The 17,715-nt window shown below is 41.5% G+C and overlaps 4 protein-coding genes across 6 annotated transcripts; 2 read left to right on the forward strand and 2 right to left on the reverse strand.

Annotated features, from left to right (window-relative positions):
- The first annotated feature begins 114 nt into the window (after nt 1-114).
- On the forward strand, nt 115-2,853 carry LOC115680627 (triacylglycerol lipase 2-like). Its single transcript, XM_030604445.2, has 9 exons — nt 115-303; nt 411-521; nt 646-786; nt 872-982; nt 1,078-1,221; nt 1,309-1,349; nt 1,777-1,856; nt 2,181-2,276; nt 2,403-2,853. The coding sequence occupies exons 1-9, from the start codon at nt 115-117 to the stop codon at nt 2,720-2,722; spliced, it is 1,233 nt and encodes a 410-aa protein (XP_030460305.1). The 3' UTR covers nt 2,723-2,853.
- A 1,091-nt stretch (nt 2,854-3,944) lies between these two features.
- LOC115680757 (triacylglycerol lipase 2-like) lies at nt 3,945-7,004 on the forward strand. Its single transcript, XM_030604590.2, has 9 exons — nt 3,945-4,222; nt 4,312-4,419; nt 4,793-4,933; nt 5,167-5,277; nt 5,378-5,521; nt 5,633-5,673; nt 5,803-5,882; nt 5,981-6,076; nt 6,163-7,004. Exons 1-9 carry the CDS (start codon nt 4,022-4,024, stop codon nt 6,480-6,482), a joined length of 1,242 nt encoding a protein of 413 aa, XP_030460450.1. The 5' UTR covers nt 3,945-4,021; the 3' UTR covers nt 6,483-7,004.
- An 836-nt stretch (nt 7,005-7,840) lies between these two features.
- Nucleotides 7,841-13,555, reverse strand: LOC115680737 (centromere/kinetochore protein zw10 homolog). Of its 2 annotated transcripts, XM_030604570.2 has the most exons (14): nt 12,911-13,555; nt 12,608-12,745; nt 12,197-12,370; nt 11,905-12,066; nt 10,955-11,188; nt 10,729-10,878; nt 10,118-10,210; nt 9,743-9,838; nt 9,460-9,588; nt 9,257-9,334; nt 9,021-9,179; nt 8,800-8,950; nt 8,619-8,701; nt 7,841-8,345 (listed from the first exon to the last, which is right to left on the reverse strand). In XM_030604570.2, the coding sequence occupies exons 1-14, from the start codon at nt 13,469-13,471 to the stop codon at nt 8,262-8,264; spliced, it is 2,292 nt and encodes a 763-aa protein (XP_030460430.1). In that variant the 5' UTR covers nt 13,472-13,555; the 3' UTR covers nt 7,841-8,261. The 2 variants fall into 2 exon arrangements, with proteins under 2 accessions (XP_030460430.1, XP_030460431.1); XM_030604571.2 differs by lacking the exons at nt 7,841-8,345; nt 8,619-8,701 and having other exon boundaries at nt 8,864-8,950; nt 9,021-9,163.
- Nucleotides 13,556-15,021: 1,466 nt separating this feature from the next.
- Nucleotides 15,022-16,578, reverse strand: LOC115680612 (uncharacterized). 2 transcript variants are annotated; one of them, XM_056321465.1, is made up of 2 exons: nt 15,798-16,578; nt 15,022-15,416 (listed from the first exon to the last, which is right to left on the reverse strand). In XM_056321465.1, the coding sequence occupies exons 1-2, from the start codon at nt 16,434-16,436 to the stop codon at nt 15,384-15,386; spliced, it is 672 nt and encodes a 223-aa protein (XP_056177440.1). In that variant the 5' UTR covers nt 16,437-16,578; the 3' UTR covers nt 15,022-15,383. The 2 variants fall into 2 exon arrangements, with proteins under 2 accessions (XP_056177440.1, XP_030460290.1); XM_030604430.2 differs by lacking the exon at nt 15,022-15,416 and having other exon boundaries at nt 15,568-16,575.
- Nucleotides 16,579-17,715: the final 1,137 nt, after the last annotated feature.

Consider the following 17,715-nt stretch of genomic DNA (forward strand, 5'->3'; position numbering starts at 1 on the left):
CTGTTGTCAAACGAGGTTTAAGTGACGATAGATGCTACATCCCGTTTGGATGCTAGTTCACCTTTGTATAAATGGCTAGCGTCTGAGTGTTTTTTAAGCACTGAAAGGAGTAAAATGGCGAATGCTTTAGCAACGATTATTCTTCTTCTGACTCTTCTCTGTCGATCAGCCACGGCAGCGAGAACAAAACCATTTTCACTCAGAAATCAGCGGCCCCAGTCCAGCTTGGACGCAGTTGCAGATGATAATGGTATTTGCCAATTAATGGTGGAGCCCCAAAACTATGGCTGTGAAGAACATACTGTAATTTGCTGACTCCCTTTACTTGATCACATATTGACGGTTTGATTCCCCATTTGCAGTGACTACATAACATGAAAATGATTAATGTAAGTTGCATAATTTTTCAGGTAACAACACAGGATGGTTATATCCTGAGCTTGCAGAGAATTATGGCGGGACAATCAGGCGGAACAACTGGCGACAGGCCTCCTGTAATGTTACAGCACGGGGTCTTCATGGTTGGCAATTTAGCAGCTAATAGCGTTTTAATTAGGATCTTGTTGATTTAATTTAGCGCAAGATAGGTTGACCAAAAAGATCCTTTATTTCTTAGAGACATAACATGCTGTGTTTTGGTGATAGGACGGAAAAACGTGGCTGCTATTGCCGGCGGACAAATCGCTGGCGTTCCTCTTAGCAGATAATAATTTTGATGTGTGGATCGCTAACACCCGTGGAACCAAATATAGCCGTGGACACACGTCACTTAGTCCTAATGATGCGGTAATGAACATTTCCCCCTTCAATACCGGGTTCTCCTTTGGCCTTCCGATGTTTCTTTAATGAACAGTCCATTCTTTCCTTGTAGGCTTACTGGGATTGGACATGGGATACTTTGGTGTCTTCTGATCTTCCTGCTGTGTTCAACTACGTGTACGATCAAACAGGGCAGAGACTGCACTATGTTGGCCACTCCCAGGTGGGTTCCGCTCAATTTCGAAATAGACTTGTTTTAGAAGCTGTACCAGGGTGCAGATTTAAGTATTTATCAGCAACTTGAGTGTTTTCTTGCAGGGGACCTTGATGGCTCTAGCCGCCTTCTCCAAGGAACGACTTTTGGACATGTTAAGATCGGCCGTTTTACTTAGTCCGATCGCCTATGTTGGTCAGATGACCTCTCCACTTGCAAGAAGTGCGGCAGAAAACTTCCTAGCTGAGGTAAATACCCCATTTTCTGTCGGTACTGGCAGAGAGGCTAAACTGATAAAACTTGACCAGAATCTCTCACTTTTTTCCTCTTGACAGGCTCTTTACTGGTTGGGCGTCGATGAATTTGATCCGAGAGGGTGAGACAATCTGATTCGATCCCTTATCATTCTGGCAGATAGTGTAAGAAGCGTAGTGCCTCAACTTGTCCTGCAACATTTGCAAGTAAAATGTCTAGACTTCCTACTAAACTACATTAAATGTAAGTATTACCAGGCTACCAAGTAGACGGCCAGAGAAAGAACTGTGCATATCGCATCCATGGGAACATTCTCATTAGAAACTATTCCGAGAGATAGACCAAGCCAAGATGCACCGGTATCACTCGATATTGAGACCACTTAGGAGGGGCCTTTTCTCCTAGTAGTTTTAGTTATTGGTAGTCGGGTTGCTGTCCATTTAATTCTATCGAGTTTTTATTTGTTAATATTGTTCCAAGACAAACATTGAAATTTCGGCAGAATATGTTCAGAGAGAATACTGATCTGTCTTCTCTTGAGCATACAGTGAAGCGGTAGTGAAGCTGCTGCAAGATATTTGCCAGAAAACCGGAGTTGACTGCACTCACATGTTGACCTCTTTCACAGGTAGTATATGTTCATCATGTGTTGACTGATCTGTAAATGGTTCCACAAAAATTAAACTGAACGCCCTTCAATTTTATCAGTTTCCAAGGCCCCATATTTGTCATGCTTTTGGTGCAACAAGCGCCTCTTTTCTTCGATAAACCTTTTACCTGTGCGAAGAGAACTAACGAGTTATATCCATGTGTTTTTAAAAATGAAGAGGTTGATCATTCAATCAACTATATAGTTAAAATCTTTGTATTTTCAAGTATATGGATCGAATAAACACTTTCAAGATTATTTGACATTCATTATTGACTTGAAAGCATGCTCGAACATCTATAGGCCCAAACTGCTGTCTGAACTCCACCATAGTACATGTCTTTCTGGACCATGAGCCTCAACCCACATCGACGAAGAATTTGATCCATCTGGCTCAGAGTAAGTGGACGAATTTCCAATAGGGCTAAATCATGATGTTCTTCAGTTGTAAAGTTATACACTGCATTTGAGTCGCCAAAATAAATCTTTATTTACCTATAGTTTGTCCTCATGATAAATGAGCAGTGGTTAGAGATGGAAAAATCTTGATGTATGACTATGGCGACACAGGCCAGAACATGGAGCACTATGGGCAGGCGATGCCTCCCCTGTACAATATGTCGAGCATTCCGAATGATCTGCCCCTCTTCTTGAGCTATGGCGGGGCCGACGCTCTGTCGGACGTGCGCGACGTGAAGCTATTGCTCGACAGCCTCAAGGACCATGACGGGGACAAGCTAGTGATTCAATATAGAGAGTACTACGCTCACGCGGACTTCGTAATGGGAGAGAATGCTAAAGAAGTGGTGTATGATCCTCTGCTGGCCTTTCTCAGGCTGCAATGAGGATGTACTTTTAGGAAAGCCCGTTCTTCAAAGATTCTTTTTGGTAGAAACTTGTGATTGTAATGTTGTAAAAAGGAACTACGTAACTTTAATGACAATGGGAATGTTTATAGAAAATTATAGATTCTTCAGATTTGTTGTCTGATTTTGTTTGTTATCGGTCAGCGGTTGAATGCTTGAGGAAACAATAACAGGAACATACAGGATGACTGTCTGACTTAGGTTCATTCCTCAGTGTGATCTTACAAAAGTCTATAAACCAACCTTAGTGGTGGAGTCATTAAGCATCTATGCCACACAGTTTCTTGTTTAATCCAACATGACTGATTGATCCTGGTCTCAATCTAGGCCTACTTAATTAACTTTGGTTGGTAAGCAAATCATCTTGTTTGTTTGATGTTGATCACGTTCCCTTGTTTCCTTGTGGACTTATATCTGCAGTATATTCCTCGCAACATTAAAATAAAGAGTGCTAGATCATTCTCTTGACTAGGCAAATTGCAAAATTTCAGGGCAGATTAAATTTTATTACAGACACGACAAACCTAAACGATCTGAGAAAAGTTAATAAATGACTTGTATTCTATCAAAATCAAGCCTAAATGAAAAATCGGGTAATGGGACCGAGAATGATATCGACTTTCTCATACCCAAGACCTGTTCTAATTCATCTCAGCACAAAACAGAAATATTCATGCATATCTTTTTCAAACTCTTTTGTCAGCTTCAGAGTCCAACATCATTCAAAAGGGTTCCTTTTTGCATTGTTTTTTACTATAAAACCAGAAATATCTTACCAACAACAATAGGCCGCGTTTGTGTAGCTACAGCCTCAATTTAACTTTCAAGAACGTCTGCGTACCGCATCCTGTTCTGCATTTTCACACCGTTTTTCTGCACGAAGCTCATCGAAATGGAATAATTAATCAAAAAAGATTACTCTAGATTTGTCTTGTAATCGAGTGCTCTTTTAACATTATCTGCACACTAGTCTTTCAATAGCCTACATATCAACATCTTCTCTTCCCACGTTCACATTGATTCTGCAGATTTCGAGCTATCTCCTAGTTCTTATCATTGCCCAATTTGACTTCATGACGAGGCATGGGCAGCAGAATAAACAAATTTCATCGTAGAAGTAACGGAGAGTGAAAAAATAAAAAAAGAGCAAGCCCGCAGCATTAGACCCCACACATCTTCCCTTCTTATTTGATCAGTTCAAGCACCGAGCCTATATTGTAGGCAACCATTTTCTTCTGTCTTCATTTGTTTTGTCTGGACTTTGCATGGTATAAATAAATGGGGCATTTGGATATAGAAAATAAGCAGTTGGCTATGGCTAACACTAAGGTTCAGCTGATTCTTGCGACATTTCTATTTTGCGTGGCTTCGGTTGCAGCGGGAAGAGCGAGGCTCTACTCCACCAGATCTTCAGCTGCTACTGATGGTATCTGCAAATCTTTGGTGGTCACACAAGGCTATGCTTGCCAAGAACATACAGTTAATACACTTATAATTATTTCATATCATATTCTGTTTTATTTCATTCACGTTGGATTTGATTGAACTAATGATGACATGGGTTTCAGGTGACGACGAAAGATGGTTACATTCTCGGCCTTCAGAGGATTCCAGCATCACGGTCGGGTCGGTTGGCTTATAAGCCTCCGGTTCTTCTACAACATGGTCTCATGATGGTCAGTAGCTCCAAACCGATGATTCATAACAAGGACTTGACGAAATGAACTGAATGTGTAAATTTTTCTGTTTTCCTGTTTACGAGATAACCTATAAGCAAAACAAATTTCTGGCTTGGAGCCGGCCACATCTATTGCAGCATGTGATGGGCCGAGCATTAATCGTACATGTATTACCATCTGTGATGAATCTGAACCACCAGGCACGTGGTGCGTGCAAGAAATTTTCTTAGATCACGTGTTAATGGGTTTCAGACAATTATAAAGCATGTATTCGTTTCTGGTGGATGTGGCAGAAGAAGGGCAATCTTGAGACTTACAATCTTGAGACTTACAACTGATAGAGAGATTGCTTTTCAATGACATTTGACAGGATGCCGTGACATGGTTGATGAACCTGCCGGATGAGTCGCTGGCATTCATATTGGCAGATGCAGGGTTCGATGTATGGCTATCCAACTCTCGTGGAACTACTTCCAGCCTCCAGCACACGTCTCTCAGTCCTAGTGATCCGGTTCGCAAGTCACTTCCTAGAATTTCCTACTATTAATTCCATTCTCTGCAATGGACAGGCTTACTCTAAATCCCCCACTTCTTTGTTAAAAGAAAACGGATTGTCCTCAGTCTCGAGTATATGAAAGGCCCGGAATCTAGATTGTTGCATTCCGAGCAACTGCTTAACTCAACTTCTTATTGAACCGCTTTCAATCGGTGAGATTAAGTAACATTTTAGTTTCTGTACTTCAGGCATACTGGGAGTGGTCCTGGGATGAACTAGTTGCTCATGACATGCCCGCCGTACTCCAGCACGTGCGCAGACTCACTGGCCAGAATATGCACTATGTTGGGCATTCCTTGGTGAATAAATCTCGCTCGATCTTCGCGTCAAGTTCGTGGCAATTAAAAATCTTTATTATATTGCTGAAAAAACATAATACTGTGGTAAATTTGATTTCAGGGAACTTTAATTGCGCTGGCCGCCTTCTCCCACAAGGAATTGGTGAACATGCTAAGATCAGCTGTTTTGCTTAGCCCGATCGCCTATATGAATCAAATGCCCTCCCCGCTCGCAAGAAGTGCTGCTCAGATCTTCCTAGCTGAAGTAACCTAAACTAATATCATCCTCTTTCCCTTTTTATAAAGAACAGAAATTTGTCAATGAAGAGTGATAATTTCAGCAGGAAGCTTACTAAACAATGGTCTGTTTTACCAGGACGTTTACTGGTTAGGTCTCCACCAATTCATTCCTAAAGGGTGAGTATAATTCACAATCATGGGGCTATGTGATCACAAATATGTCGATGTCGTGCGTATAATTAATTTCTTTCACCCTCTAGCTTAAAACCAGAATCACACAGTCTGAAGCTAGTGTCAATTTGACAGGGACGCTGTGAACAATCTTATACAAGCAATATGCAACATACCAGGCAATGACTGTTCAAACTTGATGTCCGGCTTTACAGGTAATCCGAGTTTTGGTGTCCACTGCCTTCAGACAATGTCCTCAAGTTGTATTTTTCGCCTTTCACTGACGGCCGGTTTTCACTGGTATATGTTGTAGGCCAGAATTGTTGCTTAAATTCTTCTAGGTCGGATATTTTCCTTGCTCATGAACCGCAATCGACTGCAACAAAGAACATGATCCACTTGGCCCAGAGTAAGCCTCTTTGATTCTGTAGCTATTGTCTCATGGCTACGGACATAGTTAAAACGTTTTCCTATGCGATCTCTGTACTTGAGCAGTGATCAGGACCGGAACCATAGAAATGTTCGATTACGGCAACGAAGACGATAACATGAACCACTATGGCCAGCCAACTCCTCCTGTATATAACATGACGAGCATCCCGAACGATCTCCCTCTTTACCTTAGCTATGGAGGGAAAGACCTGCTTGCCGATCCTGATGATGTGAAAGTCTTGCTTGGTTGCCTCAAGGATCATGACGGGGACAAGTTGGTGATCCAGTACAGGGAAGACTATGCTCATGCCGATTTCGTCTTTGGCGTGAATGCGAATCAGGTCATATATGAGCCTGTAATGGCCTTCTTCCGCCTTCACTGAGTGTGGAACAGAACTATGTATACAAATTTAGGATAGAAGTTAGTCCTCTCTCTCTCTCTGTATGGATTATTAGCGAGATGAGTGCAGATAGGAATGTTCTATCTGGCGCGTTTAAAACAGGTCTGCTGCAAATCTACGACATGCATGTCCCATTTAGTATGATGTAATTTGAGTGGTACGAAGTAATGTCTAGTGATTTTCGGCAATCTTCTGAATGTCCCTTAAACAACAGGAAATCATTACTTCAATCTATTATCTCTAGGTAGATTCATCGTGCATCACTTTCGACGCAAAGGTTTTGTTGTTATCAGAAGCTGCACTACATGAACTGTGACTAACAAAATCAGTAGCAAGAGTAAGTTAAAGATGAATGTTATGCCTGAGAGAAGTGACTCAGGGCTGCAATGTAGGCACTCCATGATTGGATCGTCCACATCAAAGTGAACCCGGCGATGAACTCTGCGCAGTGGATTGGACGTGAAGGTGAAGCTAAGGAATCTGAATGACTAGATTGGCCTCTGAAACTTAAACTCCCAACTTTTTCGCATATTTGATGTTCCGAGTAAAAGGCGGAGGCTAACATGAGAAGCATGGGAGAGGCGATCGATAATTTGTCCGAGTAAAGCTAATATGAGAAGCATAGGACGGTGATTGGTTTCAACCGTGTACCAATCAACGTTGCCAATGAAACACGGGCACGAATGCAGGAATCAGATAATTCACATCAACTGCATTGCACCATGCTTTGTCCAGGAACCCCATGACAATACTGAAGCCCATTAGCGGACATGTAAAGTTCGAATTTCTCAAACGCCATCTACCATCATATTAGTAAGGGTCCGACGCTAGGGATATAGGCAATTTTACGCAGACATCCGTAGTTCTATTTTTCAACCCACCAGCTACTGCCTTGCACATGATAATTGTAAGTTTTTCGACTAACGAATTCAGGGACATGCACGCATGTGCACACCTAAACGAATTCGTAGAAATTTACAAGTGCATGCATGTTTGCGACGGTACATAATTATGTACCAGCGGACATGCACACACAAAATACTCAGATGCAAGGATTTGGTCGGTCTCACATGTTATCCAAAGCAATGGTAATACTGTTGACATGTGCTCCGAAGAAAGTGTAAGCAAATAAATACCGCCGTTGTGGGAAGATCTATGTGGATCCATTAAAACAGTGAGCGGGTAGATAGTCGCAAGGCAATTACTTTAGTGTGTACAGGAAGCCACAAGCACAATTTTAATTCTCAAGTCATGTGCTGAATGAGCATGAAGGACCAGGAAAAAGAAAAGAGTAAATTTTAGCAAGAGCATGCAAGACTGGGGCAGCAAACCGCAACAAATTGGTGGACAATGCCTGTAGATGCCATAAGATGACATTAAATAAATACATCCAAACAATGTTGATTAACAGAATTCACTGATGGATCTCAAGATCTTAGAAAAACATTAATTGACCCTCTATCAATAACTCAGGAAGTTGGACCCATATATCTTAATTTACAACATAGTGGCCCTAGAAAAATCCCTCCGGACTCGAGAAGTATGCCCTTTTCTTCCCTCAAACTCCCTCAACAGAATGTCAAGAAAAAGAAAATCTAGCCAAAGAAAGAAAAAGAAGAAATTTACACCACGAGGTAATCCCGCATAGCTTATACCAGGAAGGAACGCTGTTAATGATGAAGCTGTAGCCAAAAAGAAGACTGCTCATTCCTTTCTTTCAGTTGGACTTCAAAACAGATGGACGCAGTCATCCAGTAATTTTTAGAAGCTGGCATTTTCTATCCTCCATAGGCATTCTTTTCTTAGAGGCGAATCGGTAAATATAGCTTTGATGAAATCCTTGATCTGTAAACATGTCACCATAAAGCATGTTCAAAGAGCAACGAATTATCTGACCAAAAAGGCAAAGAAGAATCTAACAAAAACAGGAGTATACACATATGGTATGAAAAATGAACAAACTCCAATTAGATAGTGGAAACCCACAGCTATTTCCCTTCCTGATTAAAGTACTTCTAACACCGAAACAGCATAACAGTTTACAAAGAAGAGTTTGATGTAAAACAAAACAGCGACTTAACAAGTGTACTGATTGCCTGAATACGTCATAAATAGTACCTCAGGCAATGTGAAACAACAAGTGACCAATTCACCACTTTCCCAAGCTGCTGTAATGGATCTCAAAGGCATATCCAACAGCTCTGAGTTGTGCAAGAATGAAACACAATAATCAGATTTGCAGTACAGAAGTTAGGGTCGCGAATTTGAAGAAAATTTTGAGAATCGTAAGAGAGCATGCCTGCCAGTTTACGAAGTTTACGAAGAGATGGCATGAAATCATCAAGGGAGCGTAAAGAGGAATCTTGTGACTGTCCCTCTTGGTCTATGGCATTCAGGGAGTGGAATAAATCAGACAGACTTTCCAGCATCAGGTATATAAGCCTCTGGAGCTGAAATGAATCATGTATTAGACCACTTCTGGCAGAAACCAGCAGAAACAACCAACGAGAACTTAAGTACCTGTAATGTTTCTTCTGCCGCCATATCATCCAAAAAGAGTATGTCCCGAGCGACTCTGGAAAAAACTGATTCCAGGACAAGACACATGCTCTTATGATAGATTGAAGGCAGCAAGAGGGGCTCCCATATGATGTGCACTTTTTCTAGATTGAAAACCACCTAATTAACAAGAATTAGATGCAGACCAGGAGATAAAGACAGCAGAAGCAGAAAAATAAAACCTGTAGCAAAAATACCTGGTCTATACTGAATTTAGCAGATTCAAACTGCTGCATTTGATGAGTATTCTGGAATCCATCTGCACTGTCTAAGGCCTGATAATAATCAATATTAGCAAAGAGTGAAAAGTAAAGTTACTTCCAGAATAACAGAGGCAGGTAACTTCAAGGATCTCACCCTGCCACAAATGACTGAGGTGCATCTACATAGAAAGTCTTACCTTTTTTAAATTGAAAATTACAAGTTGAATTTGTCGTTGCAACATTTCTTCCGCCTTCAAATGTAATCTTGGTGCCAAATGAACAAAAACAGCATGCTCCTTAATGGAATTTGGGAAGTCAGGGCGGTACTGGAACATCACATTTAATGTGGGCAATCTTATTAGAAAATCTTCTTCAAGTAATTCTAAAGCAGTTTGTTGATATTCATAGAAAAAAGGAAACCACACCAGGCCTCAAATTTTCAAACTTCTCTTAGAAACCAACAGATTCATACACGCCTACCTGGAATGCGAGGCCGAGTATTTCCTGAGCAAGATAAAGGAAGTCATTGTGCATGAGAACAGCAACCTGGTTGATGCCATCAAGCTGCCTTTCTTGCTTCATAACCCAAAAGTGACCATCAAGATCACATCATATACAGAGATGTATGTAGTAACATGCAGGAAACTGTTGAGTTTTTTGTCTGTACCCTCTTATCTAATTACAATACAAATTATTACTCACTCCAGGCAAGGGGGGAAAAGCAGCAATCTTGACCATTCTATATCATTAGCCAAGAAAATTTTCCAGTGCAGACATCAAATCAAACTCTAGTATATATACAACAATATCACATGTTAATACCATAGTTATGCATATGCTGGTCATGTCACTCACCCTGACAGGAACAATAGCCTCGTAAAGAAGAATAGCATCCGTTGCAGCATGGTACAGTTCCAACGCAACTCTAGTGGACGATGAGCAAACATCCTGCATGAGGTCACAAGTCACAATTATCCTATTTTCTTTGTTTCTCTCTGTTCTATAAAATAAAACCATCATTTTGTGCCACTGGCACCCTTCATATATAATGCTAGGCAACCAAAATGGAAGGCATGGAGAGTTATGTTTCTCACAGATTAAGACTATGAACAGTAATGGAACAACGATATTGTCCCATAAAGATAAACAACAAGCTTTATGACATTCACTAAAAAACGTTAAAGTATTTACATTACCAATCAAAGCAGTTAGATATTGCAATTAGAATTCTGCTGCAAAATATAGTTTTAAAGTAATTAAAGTCTACATGTATACCCTCACTTCTGCAGCATAAGTAATTAAAGTGCACTTGCCTAAGACATGGCAAGTTAATATTCTATGACATAATGGTCATTTCAATAGTTCCGCCATGTAAAACGGAACTTCTTTTTCTAGATTTGAACATATTTGTAAGGCAAAATTTAACACGAGTGTCTCATCCTACATCATGCACAGTTTTTACTTACTTTCAGAGTATCATGCACTATCTTCATCAATCCAGAAGCAGCTTCAGAAACCAAACATTTCTCTGACAGAAAAAGTAAGTCAACAGCATGAGCAGAAGGATCCTCAGTGATTTCAGCATCTTTTGGTGAATGACGTTGCCTAGTATATTCCTGCCAGACAAATGTCAGCGAAAAAGCTAACTTGCGGCAAATATGAAATATCTGTAGAACATTTTAAAAATCTCACTTGTGGAATGGCAAAATCACAACTTAGAAGCAGCTTTCTGGTCTTTCCTAAGATTTCCTTTTTCTTCCTTGATGCAAAGTGAACCTCAATATTTTCGGTGAAATTGCTCAATCTTTCATCCTTTTTATCAGAGGATGAAATAAGCCGTAAGTCCTTCAAAGCTGTCTCTAATCCAGTTGCCAGTTCAATGATCTTCTGAAAATTGGCAAGTTCAGAAGCATCTTCTGGAACAACCTGAAAGTAGTAGTCTTAAGGATGTCAAAAGCCAGTTGACATGCTCTAAAATCTATGAGGCAGTGTCTATATTCATATAAAGTGCCTCAACCAAAATACAGACAAGAATTCACATCAATGTGCTCTGTAAAATAAGACAAATAAAATCCTGAGACGGAAGAGAAGAAACTTTCAATTGACAATTCTTATAAAGTAAGCATGACCACATAAGCTATAGCACAACATCATGGGAAGAACTCGGATAAAGACTCTGTTCCCAATTACGAGGTACTTTGTCAGCTGGCAGAATTTGTGTTCCAAGCCACATCGAGTGAACTCTGGAAAGGGAGAATGTAGCAATTTACCAGCTATGGGGATATCATAGGTCCAGGTTTACCTGCCTAAGGTGGACTTCGTTGTCATAACAAATGTTTTATCAGCTGAACAAATAATTTGACATATGAAACGGCTAGATGAGGCAGAGAATTTTCCTATTTCCAATGTCACAGGGACAAAAACTTAAATGTCCCACCACTGCAGCCAAGCACCTCATAATCTTACCAATATTGCTGAATGTAATATATATGCCATTGTAGACATAATAGTTTAGAACTTATATTGCTTCAAGTCATGAGATTATTTCAAGCACAAACTCCGGATGACTTCATACTTCTAGCACCCAAGCATGAATAGTTAGTGACTGTATCAAAGGCAATTTGATTGCTCAATCAACTAACCTTGGAGAGGATGTTAATTATTATCAGCTCTGATATCCTTGGCCATGTCAATCTTCCAAAAGATCGAATCCACGAATCATTTTTGAAGCAAATGCATTCACAAATAAACTTAACAATCTCAATAATCTTGGAAAAGATCATCTCGCTATCCACAGTTCCAATCTGTAAGAACAAATAAACAAATGAAACAAATAAACCATGGGTTGGTAAATTCTTCACCAAAGAAGATTCTTTTTGCATTCAGAGAATGTGGCTCAATATATCACCTATAAGAAACGTTCATAATAATCACCTTCTGATCCGGAGACTGCACCATCTTCAAAAATGCCTCAGTCATTTTTCCTGACTCTTGTTTCAATTCTTCTACAAAAGCAATTGCCGATCCAGAATTAATGACTGGTGTGATAACATACTTGATCATCAAATCAGCTACTCTAGCAAGTCCATAATCTAAAAGGCCGACCACCTAGAATGAACATGAACAATGTCAAAATGTGAACTTGCAAAAATGGTGTCTTGCCACCAAGCGAACCAAATACATTAAGAAATAGAGAGATTCCATTTGCCATGGCTAGTTCCTATCTACCGCAGGAGTTTGCTACCATAATTGAAAGTACTTCACCAATTTATATAATCTTCATCTGAAGATTACAATGGGAAGTGGAACTGCATAAATTCTACTCAAGCATAAGCGCAAACTCACCTCCATTGACTCCAAAACTTCTTGGAAATCTACCCCAGCAATTCCATCGACACTAAGCTGGTATTTCACCCGAGTTCTGTTAGAATGCTGCTCAAATCGGACTGCATCTTCCACAAACCTCGAGAAAAGCTCTTGTATCTAGCAACCCAAATCCAAAATCTCTCAAAGGACAATCGTGAACTCAAAAGATCACCAATTAAAAGCTTTTCAACGAAACAAAAGCCCAAATTCAGGAGCTCAGTCCAGTCCCTTATCAACCAATCTTGAATTAAAATGGGAAAAAAAGGGAGGAAGAAAATTCACCTCCTCAAAACACTCGTGCCACTGAGCCTTCAACAGCCCATACACCACAGGCTCTCTCCCCGCAACCTTTTCCTCCGCATCGCAAACTCTAGCCGCCAACTTCAGCTTCCTAATCTCTTCGGCGGCGAACCTGAGCCGCCCGCTCCTCAGCGCCTCCCTCGCCCCTCCAAACCTCTCGCTCAATCTCGCGATGACCTTCACCAGCTCCAGCAGCTCCTTCCTCAGCTTCGCCTCCCTCGTCTTGACCTCGATCTCGGACACGGCCTCCCCAATCTGGACGTCGACGGGGCGGTCGGAGACCAGCCGCAGGACGCCGCCCAGCTCGGCGGCGACGTCGTCGGTCCGCGAGGCGGCGTCGGCGCAGAGGGAGAAGAGGGCGGAGAAGTCGGCGTGGTGGGAGAGGAGGTAGGACTGGACCTGCGACTTGATGCCGCGGGAGTGGGAGTCGAGCCTCTGGATGAGGAGGCGGAGGTCGGGGGCAGAGAGCGGGGACGCCGGGTCGCCAACGTCGCCGGCGGAGAGGAGGTCCCGGACGTTGATCGTGTCGAAGAGGGCGTCCATCTCGTCGGCGGGGGGGATCGATCGGAGGGAGGGTCCTCCGTTCGGGGCGCGAGGATCGAGAAGTTTAGGATTCGAGGGACGTGAATTGGAAAATCGAGAGTTTCGTGAAAGCTGGCGGCGGAGAAGGCTAACGTGCGCCGGAAGCGTGATGGGCCCTTTTGGTTGTGGGCCGCTTGCGAAATTGAAGGGCGTCTGGCCCAACGAGTCGCTCAAGCCCACTCATTTTAAAAGAATTATTGAGAAAATGAAAAATTGTCCAAAAAGTCTTAAATCAATTGTATAAATTGACAAATCGTTAATTTATTTAGGAAAAAATTGGAAAATCGTTAAAAATTTAGAACTAAATTGGCAAATCGTTAGAAGATTTAAAACTAAATTGGCGAGTTATCATACGGTTTATGACCAAATTGACATATTTGAAAAGTTTTCAAAAGGTTTAGGACTACATTAGCAAAATCGAGAGGTTTAGGACTGAATTGGCCGCTATACAATATGTTTAGGACTTTTTGAAAATTTTTCTTGACTAAAATTCTTGAGAAAAGGATAATTTTTGTTTACCTTACTTAATGGGTACTTATCCTTTGATGATGACAATTTAATATGGATTAAAATATTCCGATAGCGGAGGTAAAAAATGAATACATGAAAAAGATAGCATTAAAGTCAAATATTGGTATACCCTATGAAGAAAAATGAGAACACGGGGCATAGAGATTCAAGAATGGAACCGGTCATCTATATAGATTCTGTCCAAAATTTGACTTAAAAACTTCTCCAAAATCGTTACAACAAGTGAGAGAAAGACCATTGACCTACCACTGGACATTGGTATAATGTTTCTTGTGAGGTCTATTTTGGGCAAATATTCCTCAAACTAATCGAACCATCAAATTGATTAATCTACCAACCACTCAATTTATTGCACTTTTTTTTATAAATATTTTGGATAAATTTGGACAACAATTGTCTGTGGTTAATCTACTTTGTTTATTAAGGAAAGTTGGACCAATTGATTGAAATGTTTGGTTGAGGCGAGATATCTTGTGATTTGCATCGATTCTTATGATGTCGTATGAATTAACACTTTCTCATTTTATGTACACATAGATTAGCCTTAGATATGTCCAAAAAAAAATTAGCCTTGGCTTTTTCTTTTTTTGTTAATAATAGAGTAGAGAGGGACAACCAACATTAGCGATTTTATTTAGAGCTATATAAAGGTCCCACACCCTCTACATAATGTTCGAATTGAGTCGTAATTATTACACATCGCCCGCAAACTAGCCTTTAACTTATTAACAGGAGATATCTCCAACACTTCCTTCGGCTTCAAAGTCACTTTACTTGAGTTTCTTCAACCGAATATCGAACTATCAAAGCGCTTCTAAAGCAAAGCTTGACGAGTTTTCAAAGAAAAGAATCGATGCAAGGTTAAACCGATGGGCTCAAATCTCTCTCTCAATGAAGCTATATTGTTTAACTAATGTATCGCATATTGTCGATACGTTGTGTAGAAAATAAATCGGAAGTGAGATGCATGTACGCAGATATACACACAAGGCGCAAAGTAAGATGACATTTCATCACTATAACATGGTGTATCCACCACGCAAAATACTTTATCTTTTCCAACAGGGAAGTCTAGATGGCATCAATATCCGATGAACCAGACATTTATGCAACATCGGCCTCCATAGTTACTTCACATCTTTCCTTCGGGCCCGTGAGCTAGTCTAGTCGATTTTCTGGAACTTTTTCGCAATTACCAGTTATAAAGTTAAAAAAAAAAAAAACAAGTGGGAACTAACTCTTCCCCCTCGCCCTAGCCATCCTTCATGCCACAACAGTCAACTTTTCCGACCGAAAGAAACGACCGCGAGCCTTCTTTCTGGTCCTCTGCGGTTGAACAACGCTAGCTGCAGAATATTGACCGTTCCCCATTTTCCTACCAAACACAAGCAACACGTGTCACCGCCGTTCCACTCGACATGGCAGTGCAGAATCCACGAAATTCAAGAACATCCTCGACCAGACGAGACCGATGTCGGAGCGGTTCGCTTGACTGCTCGAACAAGATCGATCAAGAAGGACGCGAATTGGCAAAGAGGAGGAAACGTTACATTACTACTCTTGAGATTCAAAAAACTTAGCTGAAACCAAACCCAGTGATGGGCAAAAAGAGTTACACTACGCGGCCCCGTTATGAACACGGTCATTTACAGGGAACAGAGAGATTGTTCGGAAACTGGAAGAGAAGCAGGAACCAAAAGAATGAATCATCCTTTGCGAGATGGGTGGGAACGAAGAAGAAGATGACCTTTTACACCCTGTTCCAAGCACCCCAGATTCTCTCCCCGATGAAACTGGCGATCTTCCTCACCGCCCCCCTCTCCGATCCCGCCTCCCCATCTCCGGCGCCGCCACCGGCCGCCGCAGCCGCCGCCTCCGCTTCGTCGTCGCCGCCGCCGCCGCCGATCCCCTGCTCGCCCGATTCGTCCTCCGCGGTTGCGGTTCTTTCCGCCGTGGCTCTGTCGTCACCGCAATCGGCAACCCTGTTCCGGCCCTTCCTTTGCTTCTTCTTCTTCGCGTTCGAGCCCTTCCCTCTGCTCCGGAACAGCCCGTCCTCGTACGCGTCGATGATCTCGTGGATCGCCTGGCGGTTCGGCGACGCGTCCCAGCGCGACCAGAAGCTCTTGTAGCACCGGAAGCAGCCGCACTGGAACATCGGGGGGTGGTCCCCCTCGCCGGGAAATTCGTGCTCCCCGTTCTTGCGGCCGTCGCTCCCGACTCCCCGGCGGCTAGTAGTGTGGTTGGAGCACGAGATGAGGTAGGCCAGGACTTCACGGTCGCCGGGCGCGAGGGCCGCCGCGAGGGTCAGGATCGCCGCGGGGAGGAGGGCCAGCTGGTCCGCGACGGAGGGCGGCGACGGGTGGACCTTGCCTTTCTTGTTGTAGAGCTTGGCCATGGAAGAGAGGTCGCGATGGATGGATGTTTTCTTGCCAAAATGGGTTGAGAATCTCTTGCTTCTTTCTTGCGAATTGGGTTGAGACTTGAGAGGAGTTTGAACTTTGAATAACGGTGGTGGGTTTGAAAAGATCCAGCCTTTTTTTATTGGGTCGGGAATATGAGAAAGAAAAGAAAGACACGCCTACGCGCCTTCTTGATAGTAGAGGAAAAGTATAATATTGGTTTTAGGGTTTCTGAAATGAAAGAGCTGATAGAATTTTTTCCAAGAATCATTTCAATAAATGCCGGTATTATTACTATGCTGGCAATACCATCGGTGGATATTGTGTCGATAATTAATTGGGGATTTTTGAAATAGTGCTTCGAAGAGGTCAAAAACCCACGATTGAAGCATATTTGTCTGTTTAAGATGTAATCGAAAGTTTAAATTCGATGCGATATATTGATATATGTTGTTGACCGTGTAATCTTTGAAACGAATAGTTGATGCCATCAATGTGTAGACGATGAATTTGGGTTGGGATACTTTTTGTTTCACATGTAATTTAGTGTATTAACTCCTATTATTTTCGGTCTATTTGCCAATTCTCTATTTGTTACTTCTTATTTGATCACATGTAAGTTCTTGTAACATGTGAGGAGGAGTTTTAACAAATATGTCACACATATACACATGCATAACCGTATTATTTTGCACTTTCAAATACTTTGCATTTACTGCAAAATTATTTATCTAACAAACTTAATATTAAATAAAGCTCGTCGAAACTCTACATGGAGGGTACTATTCTATTTCAGGATCTTTTTAACTTTATTGAGGGTCGTCCTATAGCACCCGAGGAGGGCTTTGTAATCTTCATCAATTACTTTGCTCTTGGCTTGACAATAAGACCCACTCATTGGGCAAGCTCAAACTGTTTCGAATTTCTCGAAATCCGCTTATTAGGCCATTTTTCTCTTTATATTTAAATGTTTTATCTAAAAAGAATAAAAATGGAAAATAAATAAAACCTTAAGGTGCTTCCCAATTCAAAAGGCAAATTCGACATTTACACATGTTGATCCTAAATTAATCATTCCAAAACTCACAATTGACAAAAAAAAAAGGTATTACATTTCATATGAGCTTAGTCCTCATTTAGTGTGGTCCATAAAGGATGCAGGCTTTTCTAAGAAAGACGTAATTTCAATCTCAGTCAACATCGATTTTTTGAAATCCCTTCCTTAACAGTTTTTGGACTTTCGTGACTGTAGTAGTAATTACAGAATGGTCAAGA

Source organism: Syzygium oleosum, unplaced genomic scaffold, assembly GCF_021117445.2.
Source record: "Syzygium oleosum isolate NSW1041296 unplaced genomic scaffold, Sole_v2.1 Sole_v2.23, whole genome shotgun sequence".
NCBI lineage: Eukaryota > Viridiplantae > Streptophyta > Magnoliopsida > Myrtales > Myrtaceae > Syzygium > Syzygium oleosum.